The sequence below is a fragment of the Panthera onca genome, chromosome E3 (genome assembly GCF_046562875.1).
Source record: "Panthera onca isolate mPanOnc1 chromosome E3, mPanOnc1 haplotype 2, whole genome shotgun sequence".
In the NCBI taxonomy this organism is placed as follows: Eukaryota; Metazoa; Chordata; class Mammalia; order Carnivora; family Felidae; genus Panthera; species Panthera onca.
In genome coordinates this window covers 35,454,562-35,478,363 of record NC_138354.1, presented here as the reverse complement: position 1 = coordinate 35,478,363, position 23,802 = coordinate 35,454,562, and the positions used below count along the sequence as shown (strand labels likewise).

The 23,802-nt window shown below is 44.6% G+C and overlaps 1 protein-coding gene across 39 annotated transcripts in view; it reads left to right on the top strand.

Annotated features, from left to right (window-relative positions):
- RBFOX1 (RNA binding fox-1 homolog 1) overlaps positions 1-7,997 on the top strand; it is a 2,063,692-nt gene extending 2,055,695 nt beyond the window's left edge. For 22 of the 39 annotated variants that reach the window (XM_060648404.3, XM_060648392.3, XM_060648394.3 and 19 more), the window contains 2 exons: positions 3,566-3,641; positions 4,012-4,246. In XM_060648404.3, the coding sequence (XP_060504387.1) occupies positions 3,566-3,641; positions 4,012-4,159 (224 nt within the window). In that variant the 3' untranslated portion in view covers positions 4,160-4,246. Of the gene's footprint in view, positions 1-3,565; positions 3,642-4,011; positions 4,247-5,178 lie in introns of those variants that run through there. The other 17 variants (XM_060648405.3, XM_060648402.3, XM_060648403.3 and 14 more) reach the window with 6 other exon arrangements.
- Positions 7,998-23,802: the final 15,805 nt, after the last annotated feature.

Here is a 23,802-nt window from a genome sequence, read left to right as displayed (position 1 = left end):
CCTTCATGGGGCTGACATTCCTGGGGGGGCGGTAAATAATCAGAGAGGTAAGTAAACAAAATTATTATAGACTTGCTATGTTACATGAAGGGTGGGCAAGTGCCAAGACGGTAAGAAGAGAATTAATTTGCATGTGTTCATGGAGCAGTGATGAGGCCTGGAGTCATGTGCCTGGAGCACAGTGAGCAAGGGGTGGATAGGAAAAGATAAGACAGGATTGAAAGAAGGGCAGGGCAACACATGCAAATTTGGGCTTTATAAACCATTGAAGGGTTTTAAACAGGGAAGTGATGTGTTTAGATTTATATTTAACTAGATGGCTGATGGTGGATAGCATATGATAGAAGTAGATTTGTTAGCTATAGATATAAATGGCTTGTGGTTTGAAGAGGCAAGAGTAGAACCACAGAGACAAGATTTAAGGCTGTTGTGGCTTTGCTTCTGATGAAACATTGATGGGTTAGGTTAAGGTGGTGGTAACATGAAGGGAGTAAAGTGGACACATGGAAGATTCCTTCTGTAATTTTTGATGGATACATTGTGGGGACACAGAGAGCATCATGACCTGATTGCACCATTGTCTACTTTGGCCAGGGATGGGTGTCATGGAGGGTGAGGATATGTGCAGGATGGTCATAACATGGCGGTTGTAAGACATTTTCCCATCACTCCCACTGAGGTCCCTGGGAATTGCCATTTTTCCTTTGGGCTGTGCTTAGCCAGCCCTGAGGACATTAGGTCGCTGACGTGCCTGGTATTTCTGCTGCAAGAGTAGTGCTCAAGTCCACGTCTTCCCTAATAACCTTGTGTCTAAATTGTAGTGTCACACAAGGGCGTGTTTAGAAATTAGCATTTGAAAAGAAGCCTCCTTGCTTTCAGTTTGAGCTGACATGGTCCCTTTTCCTCTGTGGAAATGAAATTTATTAATCATAATAAAACCATCGGATTCTGAAGGTAGAGGTCACCCTGAGGAGAAAAGGGGCCTGCTCGTTTACGAGGAATAGTTCAGTGCTGCTGTATTTTTCTTCTGCGTTGGAAGAGAATGCTGCCAAATTGTTACCTTGGGTTTTCCACAAAGGTTGAAGCTCTGCCCAGTGTTATAGTCAAAAAAGAATTTGCCATTAAAGTATGTGGAGGGCAAGGGTGGGAGCTCTCTTCTCATTGAAAACATTCAGACTGTGGATACATTATCTCCCCAAAAGAGGAAATTTTTGCCACAGTAAAACCATTCCCCAAATTAAAACAAAAAAAAATTAATTTCTCTAAATGGGCATTTTCACACTTGTCTTGAAGAAATCCCATCAAAATGATGCTTTGGCAGAGCAAGGCTTTTCAGTTTATCTTTGCATTTTATGTCCTGTTCATACAACCAGCTTTCCTGGGTGAAAGTGCATTAAAATAATCCGATTAGCAGTTTCTTTTTTCTCTAGACCAACGACAGACTATCTTCTCACAAAATGAAAATCAGCGTCAGTCGTATATCATGTCCTTTGACCCCTGTTCACATCTACTTCTACTTACGTGGGCAGAGGCCCAGCTTTCATGAGGGACCTCCATGAATATACGATTTCTTCAAAAATGTCATCCTTCTTATGGTTTTAACACACCTTCTGTCTTGGACTTACCTCCATTCTTCCTCCCAGAGACAGAGAGCATTGTTGACTGAAGGTCACCTGATTGAGCCAAATCAATCAAGGGTGTTCCAAAAAATGAAAAGCAAGAGGGGGTTGACCGTTACTTTCCCTGAGAGAATCACCTCAGAAAAGAAACATCCATTCTTGTCACTGCTTTGGAAGATGAGGAGACCACAGTGTTGAAGCAGAAAGCCTCATGTGAGCTCAGTGCCCTTTGAAACAGGCAGGGTGTGTTTAATAAGAGTAAGACATTTGTAATGAGAATTTGGTATAATCAAAAAAAAATTTTTTTTCTCATTTGGGGTCTAACTCAGACCCTAAGAGTTAAAGGTCCTTCACTCCAGCTTCTTCCCATTGTCCCAGGCTCCATGATGTGAGCAACTAAATGAGACCCATCCAGTACATTCTTATCCACCTACCGTGAGAAAGATGACTGGAAGGAAAATGGGGAAGAGATTGGAAAGGAAAGGAATAACAATAAATGCAAATGAGACTTTAAAAGTTGAGAGGTGAGCTTAAGGTTGATAATACAGACATTTATTCCTACCTTGTTCCTTCATTCCTTAAAGCAAAGTCCAAGAGTCACAAGCTGTGGATAATTGGCACAGATCCCGTTTAGTGGCCAGTACGTGCATCCTCCAGCTGCTGTGTTGGTTGGTAATAGCACACAGCTGCTGCCTCCTTCGGAGACCTACCCACTGCCCAAGAGTCATTTTAACTCAGAAGTTACCCTCCATTCCTTAAGGAGGCCCACAGATGATGCTTACCTTACATGGGCATTAAAAACCAAGGCACTTGCCCCCAAGCAGGATCAACTCTGCAGGATCAGGTAGAAGCTGGTCTCCAGACCACATCCTTACGTCTTTCTTCTCATGCTCCAACCTGCTCACCTCTCTGTCCTCCTCTTGAAAGCACTCCTCCACAAGGCATGTGCACAAGAATCTCCATTTCAGACTGTGCTTCCAGGGAACCTAACCCAGTTTAACCTGCACCTCAGCTTTGATCATTACCAAAAGACCAACATTCAAACTGTCTCAAAGAAGATACTTAGAAGGTCATTCAAGTAGGGGTTCTTGACACCTTGGAACGAGCATCCAGGTTGCCCTGAGAAACTAAAGGATCAGTCCTGACTCTGTTTGGCTTTATGACTTTGAGCAAATAACCTAAACTCTCTGAATCTTAATTTCTGATTTGTTGCTGTGTTCAGTTCCTGACACACAGTAGGCATCCTTCTCGTCTTCGTTTATATTCCAAAGCCTGTGCTAGAAGGCGTAGCAGTAGAGGAAGGAGGGTGGGAGAAAGGTATAGAAAAACTCAAAGATGAGATCGCATCACCAAGAAACATTGTCTGAAATGTGTCCCTTCCTAGAACCTGACCAGAGATTGATGAGGTAGACTATCTGGGGTGATAGTATCGAAATCAAATCAGACTAATTCTCATGTGGTGCGGAAAGGTCCTACACACCCTTCAAGGATCCTCCTCTTCAGTACATCTGTTTTTTTTCTTTTCTGAGACGTTGGCCCCTAACTGCACAGACCAGGCCACTTTACCCTTTGTGATCCACCTTGTCTCGCCTGATCGATAGCAGCTGAATTAGGAGAAAAGACCGTCTCTCTTGAGAGTAACATGTCCTTTGCGGGTGCTGGGCTTCTTGAAACCACTCCTTCAAGTTGTTTCCTCTGCCTGCCTCAGTCTCGGCAGTAGCCCTGTGATTGACCTGTGTAGAAATGGTTCAATGAGAGAGAGGAAAGTGAATATTATCTCACACAAGGTTAAATGGACAGAAGAATGTGTTGGGCACAGACGGGCTTCTCTCTGAAAATGAGTAGGGCCCCTCTGCACTGTCTTGGTATTTTTGTATTTTATGGTTGTTATCATGACTCTGTAATAGCATATAATGGATTAATCTTCACCTGCATTTTCCTTTCAGTTACGGACGAGTTTATGCTGCCGACCCCTACCACCACACACTTGCTCCAGCCCCCACCTACAGCGTTGGTGCCATGGTGAGTACCAGTCCCTCCTCTTCCTCATTTCTTCCTGCTTCCCTTCCCTTCCCCCAGCTGGGACCTTACTACGGGTTGACGGTTGACGTACTCTCACTTCCCCTTAATTGAATTTGTCTCTTGTGCTAACAGCAGCTAAAATGCCACATTAATCCTCCCGGTAAACTTGATAAATGTCTTAATTTCTTGGCAATGTAGTGCATGTAAGTTATTATATTTCTAATTTTGCAAGTCTCACCTAGCAGAGCACTTACCTTAATGGAATAATTAGTCATTTTGATAATTAAATCCATCACTAACAGAATGCAGTGTCAATGCAGAACTTTTTTTTTTCTTTTTTTTTTCCCTCCCTTGCTGCTCATTCACATAGCCCCAAGGTTCCAGCCCCAGCACAGACTTCAGAGGAGCTAAGCTGCACACTTCCAGACCTCTGCTGTCAGGCAGCTGAGAATCTGACTGCCTCTCCTCCCCTATTACAATTCATGTTTAAAGTCATAGTCGCCCAGGAAAGAAAATAGAGAGAGGGGCACACTTTGTGTGTGTGCCTAGTACATAAGGAATTAGAAGGAATCAGCTGGGTTTGGGAGTTGTCTTTTGTTTTTTTTTTTTTTGGGGGGGGTCTGGGTTTTTGTTTTGGGAGGGGTGGGGGGGAGGGCAAAAATGGGAGGTGAGGGTGGGGTGAATTTGCCTGTACTTGTTCAAACTTCTATGCACTAAAACTCTTGAGTACAGTAAGACGTGCCCATCACGTGAGAGCGTATGCAATCATTACAAAGCTTTTGGCATGCAGTTTTCTGCTTGGGGTCAAGAATATCAGTCCTTATCCTAAAAATAAATCCCCATAGGCATTCATTTGAATCGCCAATACTTCTAGAAAAAGTAAATAGCTAAGTGCCACCTCATAGCCATCTAAAGCCATGGCCAGACGAGTCACTGGAGCTTGGTCATAGAAATTCAGCCATGATTTGGAAACATATTATTTTGTACAAGCTCAATGACATCATGCAATTCATCTGTAAACTCCCCTCTCAAGAGCAAATTCCATCCAGGTTGTTGAGCCAAGTCAAGTAAGCAGTTGATTTAAATTTTCATCCTGATTTTGCATTCAGCAACTCTGCCTCAACACCTAGCCCACTTGAGGAATGTGTTGGCAAGGAGAGTTGAATTACTGCATCCAATCAGCTGTCTATATTCAGCCTCTTGAGTGTAGACTGAGCTTTTCCTGACAGAATGTCCTAGTAATGAATCAAACAAACAAACCAAGAGAGAAGGGGCCAATTGTTCCATTGTCCAGCCTGTGTCAGAGACCTTCTCGCTAGCAGGACTGGCCGAGCGCATTTGGTCTTGCAGGGACCTTTCTTTAGAAGGAGCTGTTGGGGGAGGTCAGGACTGGCCAAGAATGAGCTGGGACGGGTAGAGGGTGCCTCCATTTTGGTTGTTTTTGAGTGTCTATTTTTCACATTAGTCTTTTTTGATGACGCACGTGTTGCAAAAGGAAAAATGTAAAAAACACACCCCTCAAATTGCTTTGTTTCAGAATGCTTTTGCACCCCTGACTGATGCCAAGACTAGGAGCCATGCTGATGATGTGGGTCTCGTTCTTTCTTCATTGCAGGCTAGTATATACCGAGGGGGATACAACCGCTTTGCTCCATACTAAATGACAAAACCATTAAAACCTTCCAGTGTGGGGAGAAAGGAAGCTTTCCGAGGCCTGGGTGTTGCAATACATGCAGTAACGCATCATTTTAGCAGCCCTAAAGATTAAAAAAAAAAAAAAAAAAGAGGGAAAAAATTACATTTTTTATCTTATACCTCAGATATTTTGTTCTGTGTATTTTAATATTGTGGGTCTTTAATTTCTGAAGGTTCCGTAGTTGGTTGCTGGCTGTAGGAGTTTTTCTGTGGTTGAAATAGAGAGATGCTAGCTATGAATTAAAACTGGATTAGGGCCATATCCAGAGTGCTATATCATGTAAATGAATTATATATGCTGAATATCAAGCTACTGGGGTTATCAGCTGTTTGGGAAGAGTGTAAGTGACTACAGTAGTCATTTTTTTTTTTTTTTTTTTTTTTTTACTGCATCTGCATTATTTTATTTTATGAATGGGGAAGGGTGGGAGGGTCTTAGGGGATCAGGACTGGGATTTGGGCTAAAAGGAAAAAAATATATAGTAACTGATCAATCTAAATGACCCACTGCACCAACAATCATATATCAGCGGTTCTAAGTTGCTCATTGAGTTCAAGCCAAAGGTTCTGTTATTAAGGGGGTGCTTCTAAAAGCACTTTTTGCATCCAAGTTGAATGAAGCTGTACAAACCCATCCTTTAAACCATTCCACCCGGCAGTATTCAGCTTCTTAACCAGCCGCTAGTTATTTAGGCAAAAACTGCTAGTTAGGCCATCAACAAGCATTCTTTTTATATTTCTTCCAGTATAATAAATTATTGATATCATTGCTGACTTTTATATTATGGGAGGGAAAAAATAACATTAATAAAAAGGTGATAAAAAGCACTGTTTCTATTTTTTTCTTTTTTTCCAAAAAAAAGAAAGTAATAAAAACTTAAATCCTTTGTACCAGTTAAAAAAAAAAATGTATAAAATTTACATCTGTGCAGTGGAGTTGTTAAGTTCTAGAAACAGTCTATGAAGCTTTAGTTTTAGCCTAGTAAACAACTGTTAGAGACAGATGTATAATTTTTATGGAATTACATGATAATCATATTCGGATTTATAGAAGCATTTTACAAGTATTGCAATCATTGAGTAGAGATAATCATGGTATTTTCATCAGCTTGGTACTTTTTGAAACATGACCGTGTTGTGTGAGCAACCTGCAATTTTTCAGTCCGTGAGATCCTGCCCTCCTACTCTTCCTGGTCCCCAACGATTATCTCAAACCAGGATCTTTAGTTCCGTCTCCAAGGCCCAGGACACTTGTCAGAAGGAAGCAAAAAAAAAAAAAACAAAACAAAAAACAAAAAAAAATAGGCCCGCCCTCTTCATCCCGGAAGAACAAAGTCCCCCGCCTGTGAAGCAGGGCCAGAGTGACACAGCCGAAAAATTGCAGTTTGTCTGTACTTCTGTTTGAACTCTTTCCATGTTGTCTTGTTTACAAAAGTTAACCTAAGTTGGGGTATCTGTCACGGGTCTTCCTGTTTTTTGTATTTAAATAAAAAACAAAAAAACCAGCGGCAAGCTGCCCGGGTAGTTGGCCGCCATAGTTCAACCTTCACGTGTTCAGTGCCGGCCCCGTGCAGGCGCGCACTTCAGTAAGTTATCAACTCACCGCTGTGAACCTGCCAACCCGCTGTAACAACTCTGCTTTCAAACAAAACCAAACAAAACCTTAAAAAAAAAAAAAAAAAAAAAGAAAAAAGTAAAAAAAAAAAAAAAAGTGTTTGTGATCCAGCTTCCTCTCGGTCATCCTACGTGCATGCAGTAAGATTGGTTGGATATTAAACCATCAATAAAGTTTCACAAGATTTGAAAACAAAGTTTCTGTAGCTTCGATATCTAAGACAGAGTCTCGTTATCTTGAAAAGAGAGAAGGGGGAGGGGGGAACCGCTTAAGCAGCCAGAAGCATGTAACATGTTCTTTGCGGCAGCCTGATTGGGGGGGGCGAGGGAGGGGCCACGGGGGTGTTTTATAGCATCGCAGAGACATTCTTATTCCCCCACCTGGAGAGCAGTGCTAGGACAGTGGGTGCCTGGTGGATGGGGTTAAAGGAAACTGCTTATTAAAATGCTACGGCATCCTGCCCCAGAGGGGAGAAAGGTGGAAGGAGCAGGGGGCCTCGGGAGTCTGCAAAGCTTTCTCCCGACTGCCTCGGATGTCAAAATCCAGAATTTGCATTGTATTTGGAATCACAAACATAGAATTCTTAACTGTGTTGGTTAAAGTAAAATTATTTTGCAGTTTTGATTTCCATCAATGAGCTGTACTTTCCCCCATGATTGTATGTAGTTTTAATAAAATCATTTAGAACAGTGAGTGCCAAATGATGTTACAGAACCTTCTGCCCAGGCACTCTGCCAAGATGCCAATAAGTCATTTTAAAAATGTATGTCAGAGATGTAAACAGACATTTTGGATTTTTTTAAACAGTATTTATTTGGAATGTTTTCATTTATCTAAATAACTATTGCTATTATGAATTATGGAAAAAAGATTAATATCATGTGTGGCATATAGTGACTTCTTAACACACACATCACGCAATCTGCAAACCCAGAAAATGTGTATATCTGTCTTTAGAAATTAGTGTTTATATCACTTACAGTGGTTTGTGAATAAAGAAAAACTGGTTTGTAATATCAAAAATAAAAGCTTAGTCTGAAAAGGTACATGCGAGTTGGCATTCTGAGTCTTTGTGCTTGTGTGTGTTCGGCGGACGGTAAATTCTGCACGCACAGCCTTGCCGCTTAGAACCACAGCGGGTAGTGGTAGGGGGGTGGTGCTGCCCTGGTGAGCAGGAGGTTGCCCCATGCCCCCGGCAGACCCAGGTGCCTAGGGAACAGGGGCTGGCCGTCTGGCTCACAGGGCTTTCCCTTCTCACTCATCTTTTCAGACAAGTCCATGCGACTAACCAGTGATGTTTAAAAAGAAACAGAACTAAGTTGAGCTATTCCCCAGCATAGAAATGTCAGTCTTTGGGGGCGCCTGGGTGGCTCGGTCGGCTAAGCGTCTGACTTTGGCTCAGGTCATCATCATCTTGCAGTTGGGGAGTTCGAGCCCCGCATCAGGCTCTCTGCTGACCCCTCAGAGCCTGAAGCCTGCTTCACATTTTGTGTCTCCCTCCCTCTCTGCCTCTCCCCTGCTCACACTCTGTGTCTCTCTCTCTCTCTCAAAAATATACATTAAAAAAAAATTTTTTTTTAATGTCTTTGATTTAAAACAACACAGCAGGGGCGCCTGGGTGGTTCAGTCCATTACATGTCTGACTTTGGCTCTGATTATGATCTCACGGTTCATGAGTTTGAGCCCTGCACCGGGCTCCATGCTGACAGTAAGGAGCCTGCTTGGGATTCTCTCCCTCTCTCTCTGCCCTTTCTGTGCACGTGCCCTCTCTCTCAAAACTAAATAAACTTAACAACAATAAAAACTGTTCATTTCTCTTTTATTTTTTTGTTTGTTTAGAGAGAAAAAGTGTGTGTGAGCAGAGGAGGGACAGAGAGAGGGAGAGAGAGAATCCCAAGCAGGTTCTGCACTGTTGACACAGAGCCCGACATGGGGCTCAAATTTACAAACCGTGAGAAACATGCGATCATGAACTTTGCAGAGATCAAGAGTCAGACGCTTAACCCACTGAGCCACTCGGGTACCCTCCAAAAAGCTATGCATTTCAAATGAAACATAGGTTCAAGCCATTGATAGAATTTGGGCAGGCTTGGGTGAAAAAGGATGAAAAATAAGAAAAAGGCCTACACTTTCCATTTACTGAGTGCTCACTGTGACCATCAGGGTTGAGTCATCTACCCCCACGTAGGTATCTTAATAATATCTTAATCCTATCTCATTTAATTATCTTACTATCCCTATCAAGTTGCTAATACATCCAAAGACTAAACAAGATGCAGTGTCTGAAAGCCGTTCTGGGTTTGAATCCTAATTCAGTCACCTGCTAGCTGCGGTCCAGGGCAAGTTAAACCAAAGTTCTGTGTCTCCGTCTCCTCTTCCATGATTCAGGATTGTGACAACACCTACCTCTTACTACTGTTATGGAGAATAAATAAGACAATCTATGTGACAGTGTTGCACGCTCTTAGGGTGTAAGGTCATGCAGCGAGCAAGTGGCAAGTTCAACATTCCAGAAGGGGCCCCCTGACGAAGCGGGGCAGTCTCTCTTGGCCCACTGAGAACTTCTGGCTTCCAACTTTAGAAATGAGCACTCTCACCCCTGAGTGCCAAAGGCTGCCTTTTGTTCTCCAGTCCTCTTCCCACAATGCAGGTGGTCTCCATAGACTTACTAACTACACCGTTTTAAGAATTTCCCGTAAACACCTCATGTAGAGGGCTGTACAGGTCCATTTTCCATTGCCCTCTGTCAGTTCCTAGAACACATTATTTTATAAATAAAGATGATAAGGATTGATGCATCATATGATTTGCCCAAAGTCATGTCTCACAACTCCTAGAACCAGGCTCCGCATGAAAATCTGACCCTGAAGCTTATGCCCTCTTCCGAAAATTCTGCTGCTTTACTCAGAGTGATGGTGGCTGTGGTTGTAGTGGTGATGTTGAGTCTGGGCTTCCTATTTTCTCCTTACAAAGTATGGAAGGCTATATTCATTTAAAAAAATTAATGAACTAGTTTGATCCTGGCACATGGTGAGGAGGGTGATAATGATCTCCTAAAATGCTGATTTATAATGGAGTCCCTGCCCTGTCCAAATATGGGGATGTAAGTATAGATAACAAAAGCAGTAGTTAACATTAGAATTTCCAAAATGAGGCTCTTCTCCAAAACGACACTAAACGTATACATTTCACGTGAAGTGTAAAGAAACTTAAAATCATGGCAGAAGCGGAAGGGTTTGTTAAAGACTTGCCCGGTGGGTGCAAATGCTTGACACATGTCCCACCCTCCACCTGACTGTGGGCAGACGTAGGCAAAGAAGCCCAGAAGAAGCCCGTATGTGATGCACATGCTTTGTATATAAATACAGACAGTTAATTTATTTTTTGCATAGACAACGCCTGGGAGGTAGTCACAGCATTATCCCACCTGTATTTTTTTTTTTTTTACCATTTTTTAAAAGCTTATTTATTTTGAGAAGGTGGGGAGGGGTGGAGAGGAAGATAAAGAGAACCCCAACCAGGCTCTGCACTGTCAGCAAAGAGCCCAACACAGGGCTCGAACCCACGAACCGCGACATCCTGACCCGAGCCGAAGTCAAGAGTCAGGTGCTTAACCGACTGAGCCACCCAGACACCCCACCTGTATTTTTTCTCTTAAAACAGCATTTGAATTAAACAGTAAGACCTCCTCCACGTTAAAAAATAAAGCATCACAAATACGATTCAATGAGTTTAGACTACTCTCTCAATCCCAACGTCTCACTCAACACCCTGACAACCTTGATTATTTATGATGGCATCTGAAGACTGTTTCTATTTCCTGGGACGCAGCCACTTTTTATGTAAACAGAGCTCTGGGGAGCACTTCACTGTGCCTCGCACGTACGCACACATACACACGTGTGCGTGGACTCATGCACTCTCGGAAAACAAAAGCACATCCCTGGGCCCCATCTGCTTTCAGGACTCCTAAGGTGAGACCCACCATTGGAAAGGGAGGCACCATCTTTCAGCAAACATCTGGATTGTGTTCATGCTGGATTCTTGACCCTATCGGGAGAGCCAATCAATGTGCTTGTGCATGCGTGTGTGGGTGCACGTATGCACAAGCACGAACCTACATGCACCTATATATCGATGCATATTCCCAATCTTTCTCATGACAACCTGTGATTAGTTTTTCACCATTGAAGTCCAGAATTAGGACTGCAAATAATATTCTTACACAGGAAGATACAAAAGTCATTTTTGTTGGAAAAAAAGACTGGGTTTTGTTTTGTTTTCCTTTCACTGTTCTTTTTGGTTCTTACCCACTACAGGATAACGTGTGTGCGTGTGCACAGGTGTGCACAAATCTATATTATATACTCAGGAGATGTGTGTGTAAATTCACCAGGTGCAGGATAGGAAGTTCTCATTGTTCAGCTGCTCAGGATTCAATACAATGCTTGAAACTGGACCAAGAGCCAAGTTTATCTCACATCCCCAAGCTGAGACCTTTCATTATGGGTAACAGCAAGCTTCTCCCTGTGCTATTTGCAGTCCTAAGGGATGCAGATTTGGGGGGAACAGGAGCAGCCATCCCGTTGGCACATTGGAAGAGTCTCCCCTGAGAGCCCAGTCTCACCCCTCGTGCTGGGTCCTACTCACCCTCCTGGAAAATCGGGGGGCGGGGGACAGCAAAGGTTTGTCTCTGCCTCAGTGGCCTAGGTCGCTCACCATGGCTGCTTTGACCACAGGCATCTGGCCTGGAGAAGGGGATTTGCCAATTATCACAAAGGGGAAACCTTCTCTGGGTGGTTTGTTAGGAAAACACCAAGGATTCTTTTCACAGGAATGGTATCATTGCCTGAAGTGTCGGAGACTGTATGGAGAATGAAGCAAACAAGGAGATTAACTCACAACTTTAGACGAAATGGAGGCTCTGTATCTATAATGTGTGGATGACCATAGTACCCACCTCGACCTGTTCTTGTAAGAACCAGCTGTGGTAAAAGATGTAAAGCACTTAGCCTGGTATATAGCATTTTTCCTTTTTAACAATTTTTTTATAAGTTTATTTATTTTTGAGAGACAGAGAGAGACAAATCATGAGCAGGAGAGGGGCAGACAAAGAGGGAGACACAGAATCTGAAGCAGGCTCCAGGTTCCAAGCTGTCAGCACAGAGCCCAACGCCGGGCTCAAACTCATGAACCATGAGATCATGACCTGAACCAAAGTCAGAGGCTTAACCGAATGAGCCACTCAGGCGCCCCTACGACTTTTCCTTTTTTTTTTTTTTTTTTTTTTCAATTTTTTTTTTTCAACGTTTTTTATTTATTTTTGGGACAGAGAGAGACAGAGCATGAACGGGGGAGGGGCAGAGAGAGAGGGAGACACAGAATCGGAAACAGGCTCCAGGCTCCGAGCCATCAGCACAGAGCCCAATGCTGGGCTCAAACTCATGAACCATGAGATCACGACCTGAGCCAAAGTCGGAGGCTTAACCGAATGAGCCACTCAGGCGCCCCTACGACTTTTCCTTTTTAAGAATCAATCACTTCTCTAGCCATGTGTATAATTCTTATGTACCCCCCTATATTTCATAGATTCAAACAATACATCTTATCCATATGATATTACATAATATGATTATACATACAGATCCACACAACTGGATAGGCATCTAAACTAATTGTATGCACACATGGATACAAATACTTTTTAATATATATGTTTATTTTAATGCGTCAGCATCACGACCATATACCCATTAGTGGACCATAAATACATATGCTAATTCTTGGGGCGCCAGGGTGGTTCAGTCAGTGAAGTGTCTGACTCTTGGTTTCAGCTCAGGTCGTGATCTCATGGTTCATGAGTTCAAGCCCCATATCAGGCTCTGCACTGACAGCATACAGCCTGCTTCGAATTCTCTCTCTCCCTCTCTCTGCCCCTCCCCACTCATTCTGTCTCCTCTCTCTCTCAAAATAAATAAACTTAAATATATATACATATATAAATATACATATATATGTATATATACACACACATATACATACATACATATGTATACACACACATACATATATATACACATATATATGCTAATTCTTGTAAGGCAACCAGCAAACAGGCCTTATTACTACTGCTGCCATCAGTATTATCTTCCTTCATCCACACAAACTGGCAAGACAGGTGCCACCATCACCCTGGTCCACCCCCCAGGAAACAGAAGCTTCCGCAGGCACAGAGACATGCTGGGGTACAGGGCTCTAGGTGGTGGAGCTGAGCCACGGCCATCAGCTGCCTGACTCAAAGCCTTGCAGCCACCAGTTTAGCCCACACGTTACACACCCCGCGGTGCCTCACCCCCGTGGCAGCCCAGCTAAGTCATTCGCCCCATGTCAGGAGGCTCACACCTGCCGGAGCTCACAGCCAACGCGGTGTCCTTTCCTCTCCTGCACCCGCTGCCCTCAAAGGCCTGGCCTAACAACCACCTCGCGAGCTCTTGTTGGGGACGTAGGCCTCCAGCAGGGCCCCGAGTCTACCCCGGGGAGCACGCCCACCCTCCCATGACCCTTGCTCCTGCAACGCAGCCCCTGCCTTGGGGGTTGACATCCAAACTCTCTGACTGAAACAGACAGATGGCACGTGGCCTGCACGAGGCAAAAAGTCAACGAGAGCAGGAGAATTCCCCAGGCTCTGAAGGAGAAGGAAAACACAAGGGCTGCAGGTAGAAAACAGACGCGCAGAGACCCAAGGAGCAGGGTAAAGGCGGCGGCGCCGGCAGGTGATGGTTGGGAGGGTGCGGAATGCAAAATGGCGGCGCTCATCAGCAGGCAGACTTCAGAAGAAAAGCAAACCTGACAAAGTTAAAAAAAAACAAAACAAAACCTGCCTAAAAGCAGAAGGCAGTAACCGCAGGCCCGCAAATGAAACCCTCACGTTCACATCTGGAAAGCCAAACTCTCCGCAGCCACACCAGGAAGTTGTCGAGAACGGAAAAGCAGGTCAGAGGCGCTGCACACAGCTCGCCTTTTATCTCCCCCAAACACTCCTGGGCCAGCGAGCGGCATTGAAATTCACGACTGTAAGTAGGATTTCGGCACCAGCGGACTGTGCTCAGCTGGACAGGGCCGTCAGCATAAAGGGCTTGCTGCTGCGTTTTCCTTTCTTATTTTCCTAGGCTGCGTGACTAGATGATGGATTGTTCTTTCCACGGTTTCCCCTTGTTTGCAAAGCCCGGCTCTCCCCCTCTCACCCCCTGGACGGTGTGCACGCGTGCACGCATGCGCGGACGCGGGATCCCGTGCTCTGTGAGACTAGGAGGCAAGTACAAAAATAAACCCACGGAACTTTCAGGGTCGGTGGCAACGCTGTGATAGGGAAATTCTGAATTGTTTGCGGCCTGTACGGTAGAGGAAAAACAGAAAAGCCTCCTTTTTTATTTCCTTATGTTTTTTTCCCATCACTTGAAAACAAAACAGGGTGCCTCATGGCTGCTGATACCAAGGCAATAGGTCATGGTTATTTTCATTAAGCCATCAAAGACAGACGGGCAGTAAGGAGAGTGGAAAAACAGCAAGTTAGTAACCGGCCTATTTCCTCTTTTAAAGACATTTCTAGACAAACCCGAGTTTGGATCCTGTCTCTGCTATCTTGTGTCTTTTTCCCTCTTGTACAAACTTAGGGGCAATGGAGCCTCTCTGGGGCTCAGTTTTCCAATGGGTAAGGTGTCTACTCGGGCTGCAGTGAGAATTAATGGAGATTGAGTAGCACCAAGAAGTTTGGTTTTATGAAAGTCACTTACCTCCCACTTGAGGACAAAAGTCAAACCCTGGGCTATAACAAGCGAGACATCAGACAGGGCGCCGGGGTGGCTCAGTCAAAGCATCCAACTTTGGCTCAGGTCATGATCTCATGGGTTTGTGAGTTGGAGCCCTGCGTCAGGCTCTGTGCTGACGGCTCAGAGCCTGGAGCCTGCTACGGTTACCTCTCTCTCTGTCCCTCCCTTGCTCTGCTCAAAAATATATAAACATTAAAAAAATTCTTTTTAAAAATTGAAACATGGGATTTTTGATTTAGGAAAACCAGAGAGGATGCTCACTTATGGAAACTGTTCTTAAAAATCTTCCTGGTGCTTTGGAGTCTGCACGCACTCCTCTGCAGTCATCAGGACACGGCCCCGGGGTCTCTGCAGATCCAGGGCTGTGTGGTCTAGGATGTGTAGGCAATCCCCAGAGCTGGAGCCACTACACCCGCCCTCCCCCACCCCCGCCAACCTCCTGTGAGCCTCAGCTCCTCCCGCTGCTTCTGGGCCAGGCATTTGTAACCGCTGTGAGCCCCGCTTCCTTGTTAGTCACCTAGAGGGAAATACAATGACCTTGAAGCCTGGTTGTGAGAAAGTGGTCAGAAAATGGCACATAAACTGCTCTGAAGTAGAAGAGGTACAATAAATATTCACCCCTTTTCTCTCCTTGCTCCTTCATTAGCCTCAAGATACTTTTTTTCATCTGGAAATTTCTACTACTTCCTGGGTTAGAGGATTTAAAATAAAACAAAATGCTCAATGCCAGAACAAACAAACAAACCCACAAACTATTATAGGCACCAAGACCTACCCTTTGCCGCACAGACATACATAAGGATGAGATAAATTAAGGGAGCCCCTCATGCCATAGAACACTGGGCAAGGTTTTAAGCCAACTGGACTCAGGCAAGAGTGATAAGAATATTTGATAAATTCCAAAATGGCAGTCATTCTCTGAGTCCCCAGCCACCAGGTTGTTCTGTGCCAGCAGGACACTGTATCCACCCCTGTCCACGTGGGTCCGTGTTGGGACTGGAGAGGGGAGACATAATCAATCAGGACGCCTGGCAGCAGCAGCCTTTACCTTTGCCCTAAGAGGTCACATCTTGTCCCATGGGCTTTCTGATAAGCTACAACTGTTCTCTTTGTCCCCCAGTCCAGCCTCCTAATCCCTGACCTCAGCACCACGAACGTCAGGACGATCTTTCCCACACCCTAATCCAGGATGCTGTGACTGAGCCCAAGACAGAGGCTGGAACTCACTGCCTGGTAGCTTTAGGTACAAAATATGTTCTCTGAGAAATTTACTGTTGGGTCTATAGAGGCTGCTACAAGGTGTAAATTAACCCCCAATATCTGAGAATTGGGGGATTTCACAGAATTCTTTCCTGGAGAAGCTAGAAGGAGTAGCCACAGCAAGACCCCATGTTCTCCCAGTGACAGTCGCCTGAACCAGAGAAGAAGCTGCCTTCTTAAGAGGACAGTAGCTGACACATCCAAGAAGGGATTAATATCCCAAATATATAAAGAACTTGCACAAATGGATACACACACACACACACACACATCCCTTTAAAAATGGACGGAGGACTCAAATAGACATTTTTCCAAAGACGACATCCAGATGGCCAATGGACACATGAAAAGATGCTCAACATCAATCATCATCAAGGAAATGCAAAACCACAATGAGGTAGCACCTCACACCTGCCAGAACGGCTAGAATCAAAAACACAAGAAACAAGTGTGGGAGAGGACATGGAGAAAAAGGAACCCTTGTGCACCATTGGTGGGAATGCAAACTGGGGCAGCCATGATGGAAAACAGCATGGAGGTGCCTCAAAACATTAAAAAGAGAATTACCCTAGGATCTAGGAATCCCAATACCCAAAGAATACAAAAACACTGATTCAAAAAGATAGATGCACCCCTGTGTTTATTACAGTGTTATTTACAATAGCCAAAATATAGAAGCAGCCCAAGGTCCATCCATAGGGACATCCATACCCAGCCATAAAGAAGGAGATTTACAACAATACAGGTAGATCTAGAGGGTATAACACTGAATAACAGAAGCCAGTCAGAGGAAGACAAATACCATATGACTGCACTCAAATGTGGAACTTAAGAAATAAAACAAATGAGCAAAGAAAGAGACCAAGAAATAAACAATTACATACAGAAAACAAAATGGTGGTTGCCAGAGCGAGATGAGGATGAGGGTAAAATAGTAAAGGGGATTAAGGGTACACATTTTTCAAGTTTATTTATTTTGAGACAGAGAACATACACACATGTGAGCAGAGAGAGAGAGAGAGAGAGAGAGAGAATCCCAAGCAGGCTCTGCACTATCAGTGACAGCCTGATGTGGGTCTCAATCCCCTGAACCAAATGGTGAGATCATGACCTTAGCCAAAATCAAGAGTCTGACACCCAACCGACAGAGCCACCCAGGTGCCCCAAGGGTATACTTATTTTGATGAGCACTGAGAAATGTATAGAATTGTTGAATCATTATATTGTACATTTGGAACTAATATAACACTGTATGTGAATTATACTTCAATAAAGAATAAAATAAAATATCTTTATGGCAAAAGAAACACACACAAAAATACAGGACAGCAGCCTTCATTTTCCCTTATGTCCCACTTTCTTACAGCCAGCCAGCAGAATTCAGCTGGGCTCTGGGTTGACAGACCTCAGGACTGGGGCAGGTTTATTGGACATTGATATTTGAATCTCATTGGCTGGGAGAGCAAAGGGCCAAAGAAAGTTATTTTGTAGATGTATGGTCACTGAAAACTATCCTCCCTAGAAAGTGCAAGGGAGAGAGAGAGAGAGAGAGAGAGAGAGAGAGAGAGAGAGAGGGAGGAAGAAAGGAAGGAAGGAAGGAATGAGGGAGGGAGGAAAGGAAGGATGGAAAGAAGGAAGGAGGGAGGGAGAAAGGAGGGAGGTAGAAAGGAAGGAGAGAAGGAGGGAGGGAAGGAAGGAAGGAAGGAAGGAGGGAGGGAAGGGAGGGAGGGAGGAAGGAAGGAAGGGAAGGAGGAAGGAGTAAAGCAAGGAAGAAGTGAAGAAGAGAAGGAGGCAGGGGAGGGAGGGAGGGACTAAAGACAGAAGCAAGCGAAGCTGGAAAGCTGTTTCCATTGACTCTCTAAGAGCACAGATTCGGGTGTGTAGCAACTTCATCATTCACTTCTCGTCTTGTGATCTGTATAGGGACTGATGACTTTTTAATATTTTTACCCCAGGTGTGTATTTTCATTCTTAGCCTTGTTTTCTCTGGTGTAGATTCCCTCATGTTTAAACTAGCCCTGCCCACAGGAAACACAGTGTGAGGTATAATACCCAAGTTTAAATTATCTAGCAACCGTGTCAAAAAAGGAAGAAGAAACAGATGAACTTAATTTTAACAATTTATTTAACTGAGTATACAAAAATACGATCATGCCAACATGTGTCCTGTGTAAAAATATATTAAAGAGACGTTGTGCATTCTCCTCTTCACACACAAATCTCAGAACCTATTGCGAATTTTACCCTTACAGCACATCAGTGTGGACCAGCCACACGTCAGGGGCCCAGCGGCCACATACACCGGACAGCATGGCTTCTCACCAGTGACAAACCCTCCCGGCCACCTCATCTCCAAATCTCACGGTCACGTGAGGCTCCAAGAGCAAGATCCCAGTAAGTCCGGCTGATCTCGTGGATGGTGTAGAAATCCCACCAGCTTTGCCCCAGGGATCACGGAGGTGAGTCCGGGGAGGTCTCCCCGGACTCCAGGGGCCCTCTGAGGAAGCCGGCCATTCAATTATTTTCCTTCTACTTGTTGCCAATAATGCTCAGATTCTTGAGAAATAACCCGACACATACTAAAAGCTTGTCTTTGGGGGATTGCCCTGACCAAGTGACCAAACTCCAAGTCCCAAAGGAGGAGGGCCACGAACCAGGAGGGTATATCAGAGGATGATTGGGGAGCAGGTGCTCAGCGGAGTGCTCCCCACTCTGTGCCCCACTTGCACCTGCACCCCTAAGGGGAGGATCCCATCTCTGTTCTTTCACTAACCCTTCACTCATGCAACAGCCCCACACTGATGCAGACACAGTGCTGAGCCCTCCAGATACCAAAGCAGGATTTGAAGTGTGGCCAGAGTGAAACATGGTAGATGTGCCTGACAGCACGAGTCCATCCCACTCTTGAGTGTGAATTTCCATTGCAGTGACATGAATTACTCCCTCTTTAGTAGCTTAAACCACATGTTTATTATCTCACCATTACCACAGGTCAGAGGTCTGGGTATGAGTGAGGTGGGTCCTCTGTGCAGGATCTCCCCAGCTGAGATCAAGGAGCCGGAACTCTGATTCTCATCTGAGGCCTGAGACCATCTTCCGGGTTCACCAAGGTTGTTAGCAGAGTTTAGCTCCTTGTGGAGGTGGGACCGAGGTCCCCATGCTCTTGCTAGCTGTTGGTTAGTGACTGCAAAGCCACCTGTGGTTCCTTTCCATGTGACCCCCTTAGGAAGTCCACAACAGGGATGGTTGCCTTCCTCCAGGTGAGCAGAGGTACACCTCTTGAACTTCTTTACTTTCTTTCCAAAGTCCTTCTGATTAGGTCAGGCCCACCCAGGATCATCCCCCTCCCGATCAACTCAAAGTCAACTGATTCGAAATGTATTCAGGGGAGTGATGTCACAGTCACAGGCTCCTCCCACACTCAAGGGGAGGAAATTGTCCAAATGTGTTCCCAGGGGGTGAGTTTCTTGGCGACCATCTTAGAATCCTTCCACCCCATCTTGTAAACATGCTTCTTTACATCAACAATATAAAAAGCATCTCCCTCTCTGTGGTAAGAACCATTGTATTAATAATTCTGATCTTTTAGGGTATCTCTATTTTCTGGGTAAGAAAATCAAGACAGAGATGAGAGAAGGTTGTATCACTACTGGACATTGGTGGAGCCACATTATGAACTTGGTCTTCTTTTAACAGCAAAGCCTTGGAAGAGCCCCTCATGCCACATTGGACTGTAAGTGCTATTATTTTTCCGGAATTTTCCTAATGGGCTCCCTGAGGTTCAGAGACACAATAAATATAAGCTCCTATATTATTTTTCTGTTGGCACACGACAAATTACCCTAAAACTTAACAGCTTAAAATAATACACAGGGGCGCCTGGGTGGCTCAGTCAGTTAAGGATCCGACTTCACCTCATGTCATGATCTCATGGTTCATGAGTTCGAGCCCCACATCAGGTTCTGTGCTGACAGCCCAGAGCCTGCTTCGGATCCTCTACCTCCCTCTCTCTCTGCCTCTCTCTCTCTCTTCCAAAAATAAATAAGCATTAACTAAATAAATAAGTAAGTAAATAAAACAAATATTATGTCACAGGTTTGGGGGTCAGGAACCCAGATGTAGTTGATGTTGGTAACAATCACATCACTGGTTGGGGCCACACTCATCTCAAGGTTTGGCTGGAGAATGACCCCATTTCTGGCTCACTCCCAAGGTCATTAGCACAATTCATTTCCTTGTGGGCCTATGGACTGAGGGCTGAGTTTCTTGCTGGCTGTCACATAGAGGCCTTCCTCTGGCTCCTGGACACATAGGCCTGACCATAGGGAAGCGCACGGCACAGCAGATAGCTTCGTTACAGAAGACAAGTTAAAGAGCAAGAGGGTTCCGGCAAGACGGAAATCACAATATTTGATAACCTAGTCTCAGAACCGACATTCCATTGCTTCTTACATATTCTATTGGTGGAAGAAAATCTGGCCCACACCCAAGTATAAGGGGTAATAGCAGAATCCTAAACACCAGAAGGTAAGTGTCACGGCTGGGGGTAGAGGGGGCGTATTTAAGAAGCCACCTACCACAGTCCCTAATAGCTGGGATGGTCCCCATCAACATAGGATCATCAAAATGTTGAGGATCCCTGGGGATTAAACCTTCCCTTTTCCTCCATGAATTAGGCAGTTTTGTTATAAAACCATGCTGGACACATAAATAAAATTAAGTGAAACCACTGAGGAAACCCTCCCATCTCCAAGTGCTATGGAGAAGAGTCATAAAATGTCTTGGCTTTCATTCCCACAGTCCAACTTTGCTGCAGGTGATAAACTCAGGCAGGAAGCAAGTAAAGCAGACAGTGATAATTCCTACAATCGTCAGCCAGCCTACACAGACCCCGAGTATGATGAGCCCTGCCATGTCCTCATTCTAAATTCCTTCCGGGCGGCCACGGGAATGAGGACCGCAGGGTAGATGTGGAACATTTAGTTTATGTACAGTACCTCTCCCAAAGTCAATACATGCCTAGGCTAGTGCTCTGATTTATAATCCAATGTTTGTTTTCATGATCTCCATATATTCTACAAAGTTCTCCCAAACTCCTTCCTGGGATGGTTTGCAGGGATTTGCCCCATTTCTAAAGAGTTTTTGTTTCACTTTGATAAGCCTCTCCCATGTAGCATCCGGGAGGAGGAGTGGCCGCTGCTAGTGGGCACTTATCCTAAGAGGCATCTCAGCCAGGCACCAACAGACCACGCTCCTGGCCTCCCCCACACCTGCAGGCTCGAGCAGGACCCATATTGCCATCTCCACCTCATATTCATCTGGCCAATGTACTGCTGACCCATGGATTTTCCCCTCACTTCATTCTACCATTTCTAAAACCTACCCTTAGACATTCTGTTGCTCAGATGAAAATTCCCTCTCTGATCAATATTGCCCACTCAATATCTTACCCAGAAGATTCTCATCACATCAAAGATGAAAGAGAGCTTAAGGCACTTTTTTTCTCAACATGTGGTCCAGGGACTGACTGCATCAGAATCACCTGGCCAGCCTGTTAACAAGGCTGATCTCCGCATCCCTCCACAGATCTTTGGAATTCTAGCTGGTGTTGAGCCCAGGTGATTTGCACACAGCCCCCACTTTGAGAGCTACCGCCTTAGATCTCATTGACTCAAGAGGTTCTCAGATGCAGGTGCACATTAGAATCAGGGGGGATGCTGTGGCACACTATCGGCCCCTGTGCTGCGTCCCCAGGGGTTCTGAGTTCATTGATCTAGGCGGGCCCCGGGGAAGCCACACTCTGTGAATTATCAGTCTCCCACCCTCATCTTATAAATGAGGAAGTTCAAGCTCCAGAATAAAAGGCAACTTGCCCAAGCAGTTAGCTAAAAAAAAAAAAAAAAAAAAAAAAAATTCAGGACTCCAACCCAGGTCTAATGGATTCCAAAGTCTATACTCTTTTTACTGCTCTATGAGACCAGTCTGATGGTAAAAGGCACTTCCTAATCTCCAAGGGAACTCAAATGTTGGGGAAGTTAAGAGACCAACAAACAGAAGGTAGATCATGGTTTGCCTTCTGTGAGCAGAATTTTATCCCACAGTCAGACTATTTGGGAGAAGGGCTTTCCGCGTAATGTCAGGCTACTGCATATTCTTTCCGTTGCCGTTACGGATACACAATCAGATGGTCTCAACAAAGGCAACAACCAATGTGAGGAGTGGGGAATCTACTAGGTCTCACGTTCAGGCACACCTGATTCTAAGAGTAGGCATGGCTTTCTTCACGTCTTGGCTCTGTTGTACATTACATTTAGCTCTTTATAGTTTTTCATACTTCAAATTGGCTCCCTCCATTTGCTGGCATAATTGCCATCTGGCGGCCTCAATCCCATATTGCTTTGGCTTAGAAAACCCAGAGAAAGTCAGGTGTTCTTTCTCATAGGGACAGGGTGGCAAAGACCAAGGGAAAGCCAGGAAGGATTCTGATTGGTCCTCCTTGGACCAATCACTTTACCTGGTAGGGATGGGACTGATTGGCCAGATTTGAATGAGTGTCCTCTTAGGGATTTCCATCCTTAAGATATAAGAGATACCCCTCCACTGAAAAGAAGTCTGATGTTGCCCAAAAAGGAAAAAAAAGCTACTGGTCACTGCATACTGTAGTCCATGGCCTTGAATTACAGCCCTGGGGATGATGGCATCATTAAAATGAAAACTTCATCCCAGCTGCGAACCAGGCAAACACTAGAATCCTTTCCCTTCCCAAACTTTTCCAGTCTGTGCTAGCGTAACTGGGAACGAAACACTGCAAAGTAAGACTCCAAAGCATAGTTGAAATTTAATTTTCTCAACATAACCATGACTGTAGCTGTTAGGAGTAAGCATTTCCCCCCTCCCATCTCGGAAAGCACTAAGCTAATTTTTGAAACCTTGAAGAAATGAAGACCACAAACATTGCCCATCCCGAAATCACTCTTTTTTAGTTTGGCTGCCTGCTGAGCTAATGACCCACTGACTGGGTTTTAGGCTTTTTGAAAGCCGAGTGCTAACATCAAACTTACATCTCAGAGATAGCAGCCTGTCTCTAATGAATTTTTTATTTGTTTACTCATTGCTTCTCTGGGATATAAAAGTAACACTCATCTTTTTAATATTAAAAATAAAACTTTAAATCAGGGCCTAGTCCAATGCCAAACTGTTTAAATTTCACTACATCCAAGACCATTTCACTTCTGGAGAAATCACACTCTGAAATAAAGGAAGACGGTACTATGGGGAAAGAATGACATGCCATATGTATGTTCTTCTTCTTTTTTAAAATCCTTTTGCGAGCATTGAGGTAAATTATTCATGTCAAACTGTGTACTGTACATCATGTGAGTTCCAGGAACACATCCACTGAACAGCCGTGCTCTCTTCCTCAGCTCTCAAAGACTTCATACTGCTCTCCTCTCTGCCCTGGAAGCCTGGTGTGTTTACTCTAGGGGGTTTAAGTAACTGTCAATAGAAGAAAGCGCCATGTGGAGAGATGTGGAGGGGGAGTGTCCAGATGCCGCTCAAGGGAAGCCTTGCACCCAGGGGCTGCTCAGATGGCCAAGGGTGTGTTCAGCTAAACTTGTATTGGGTTTACTTGCCTTCCACATGCACTGGGAAAAAATGATATACAATAAATAAAATACAACTGGATGCAGGAAGACCCGCCAGGATTTTGGATTGACTAGAGGGACCGGAAAGCAGATCAGTGATGACACAGGCCAAAATG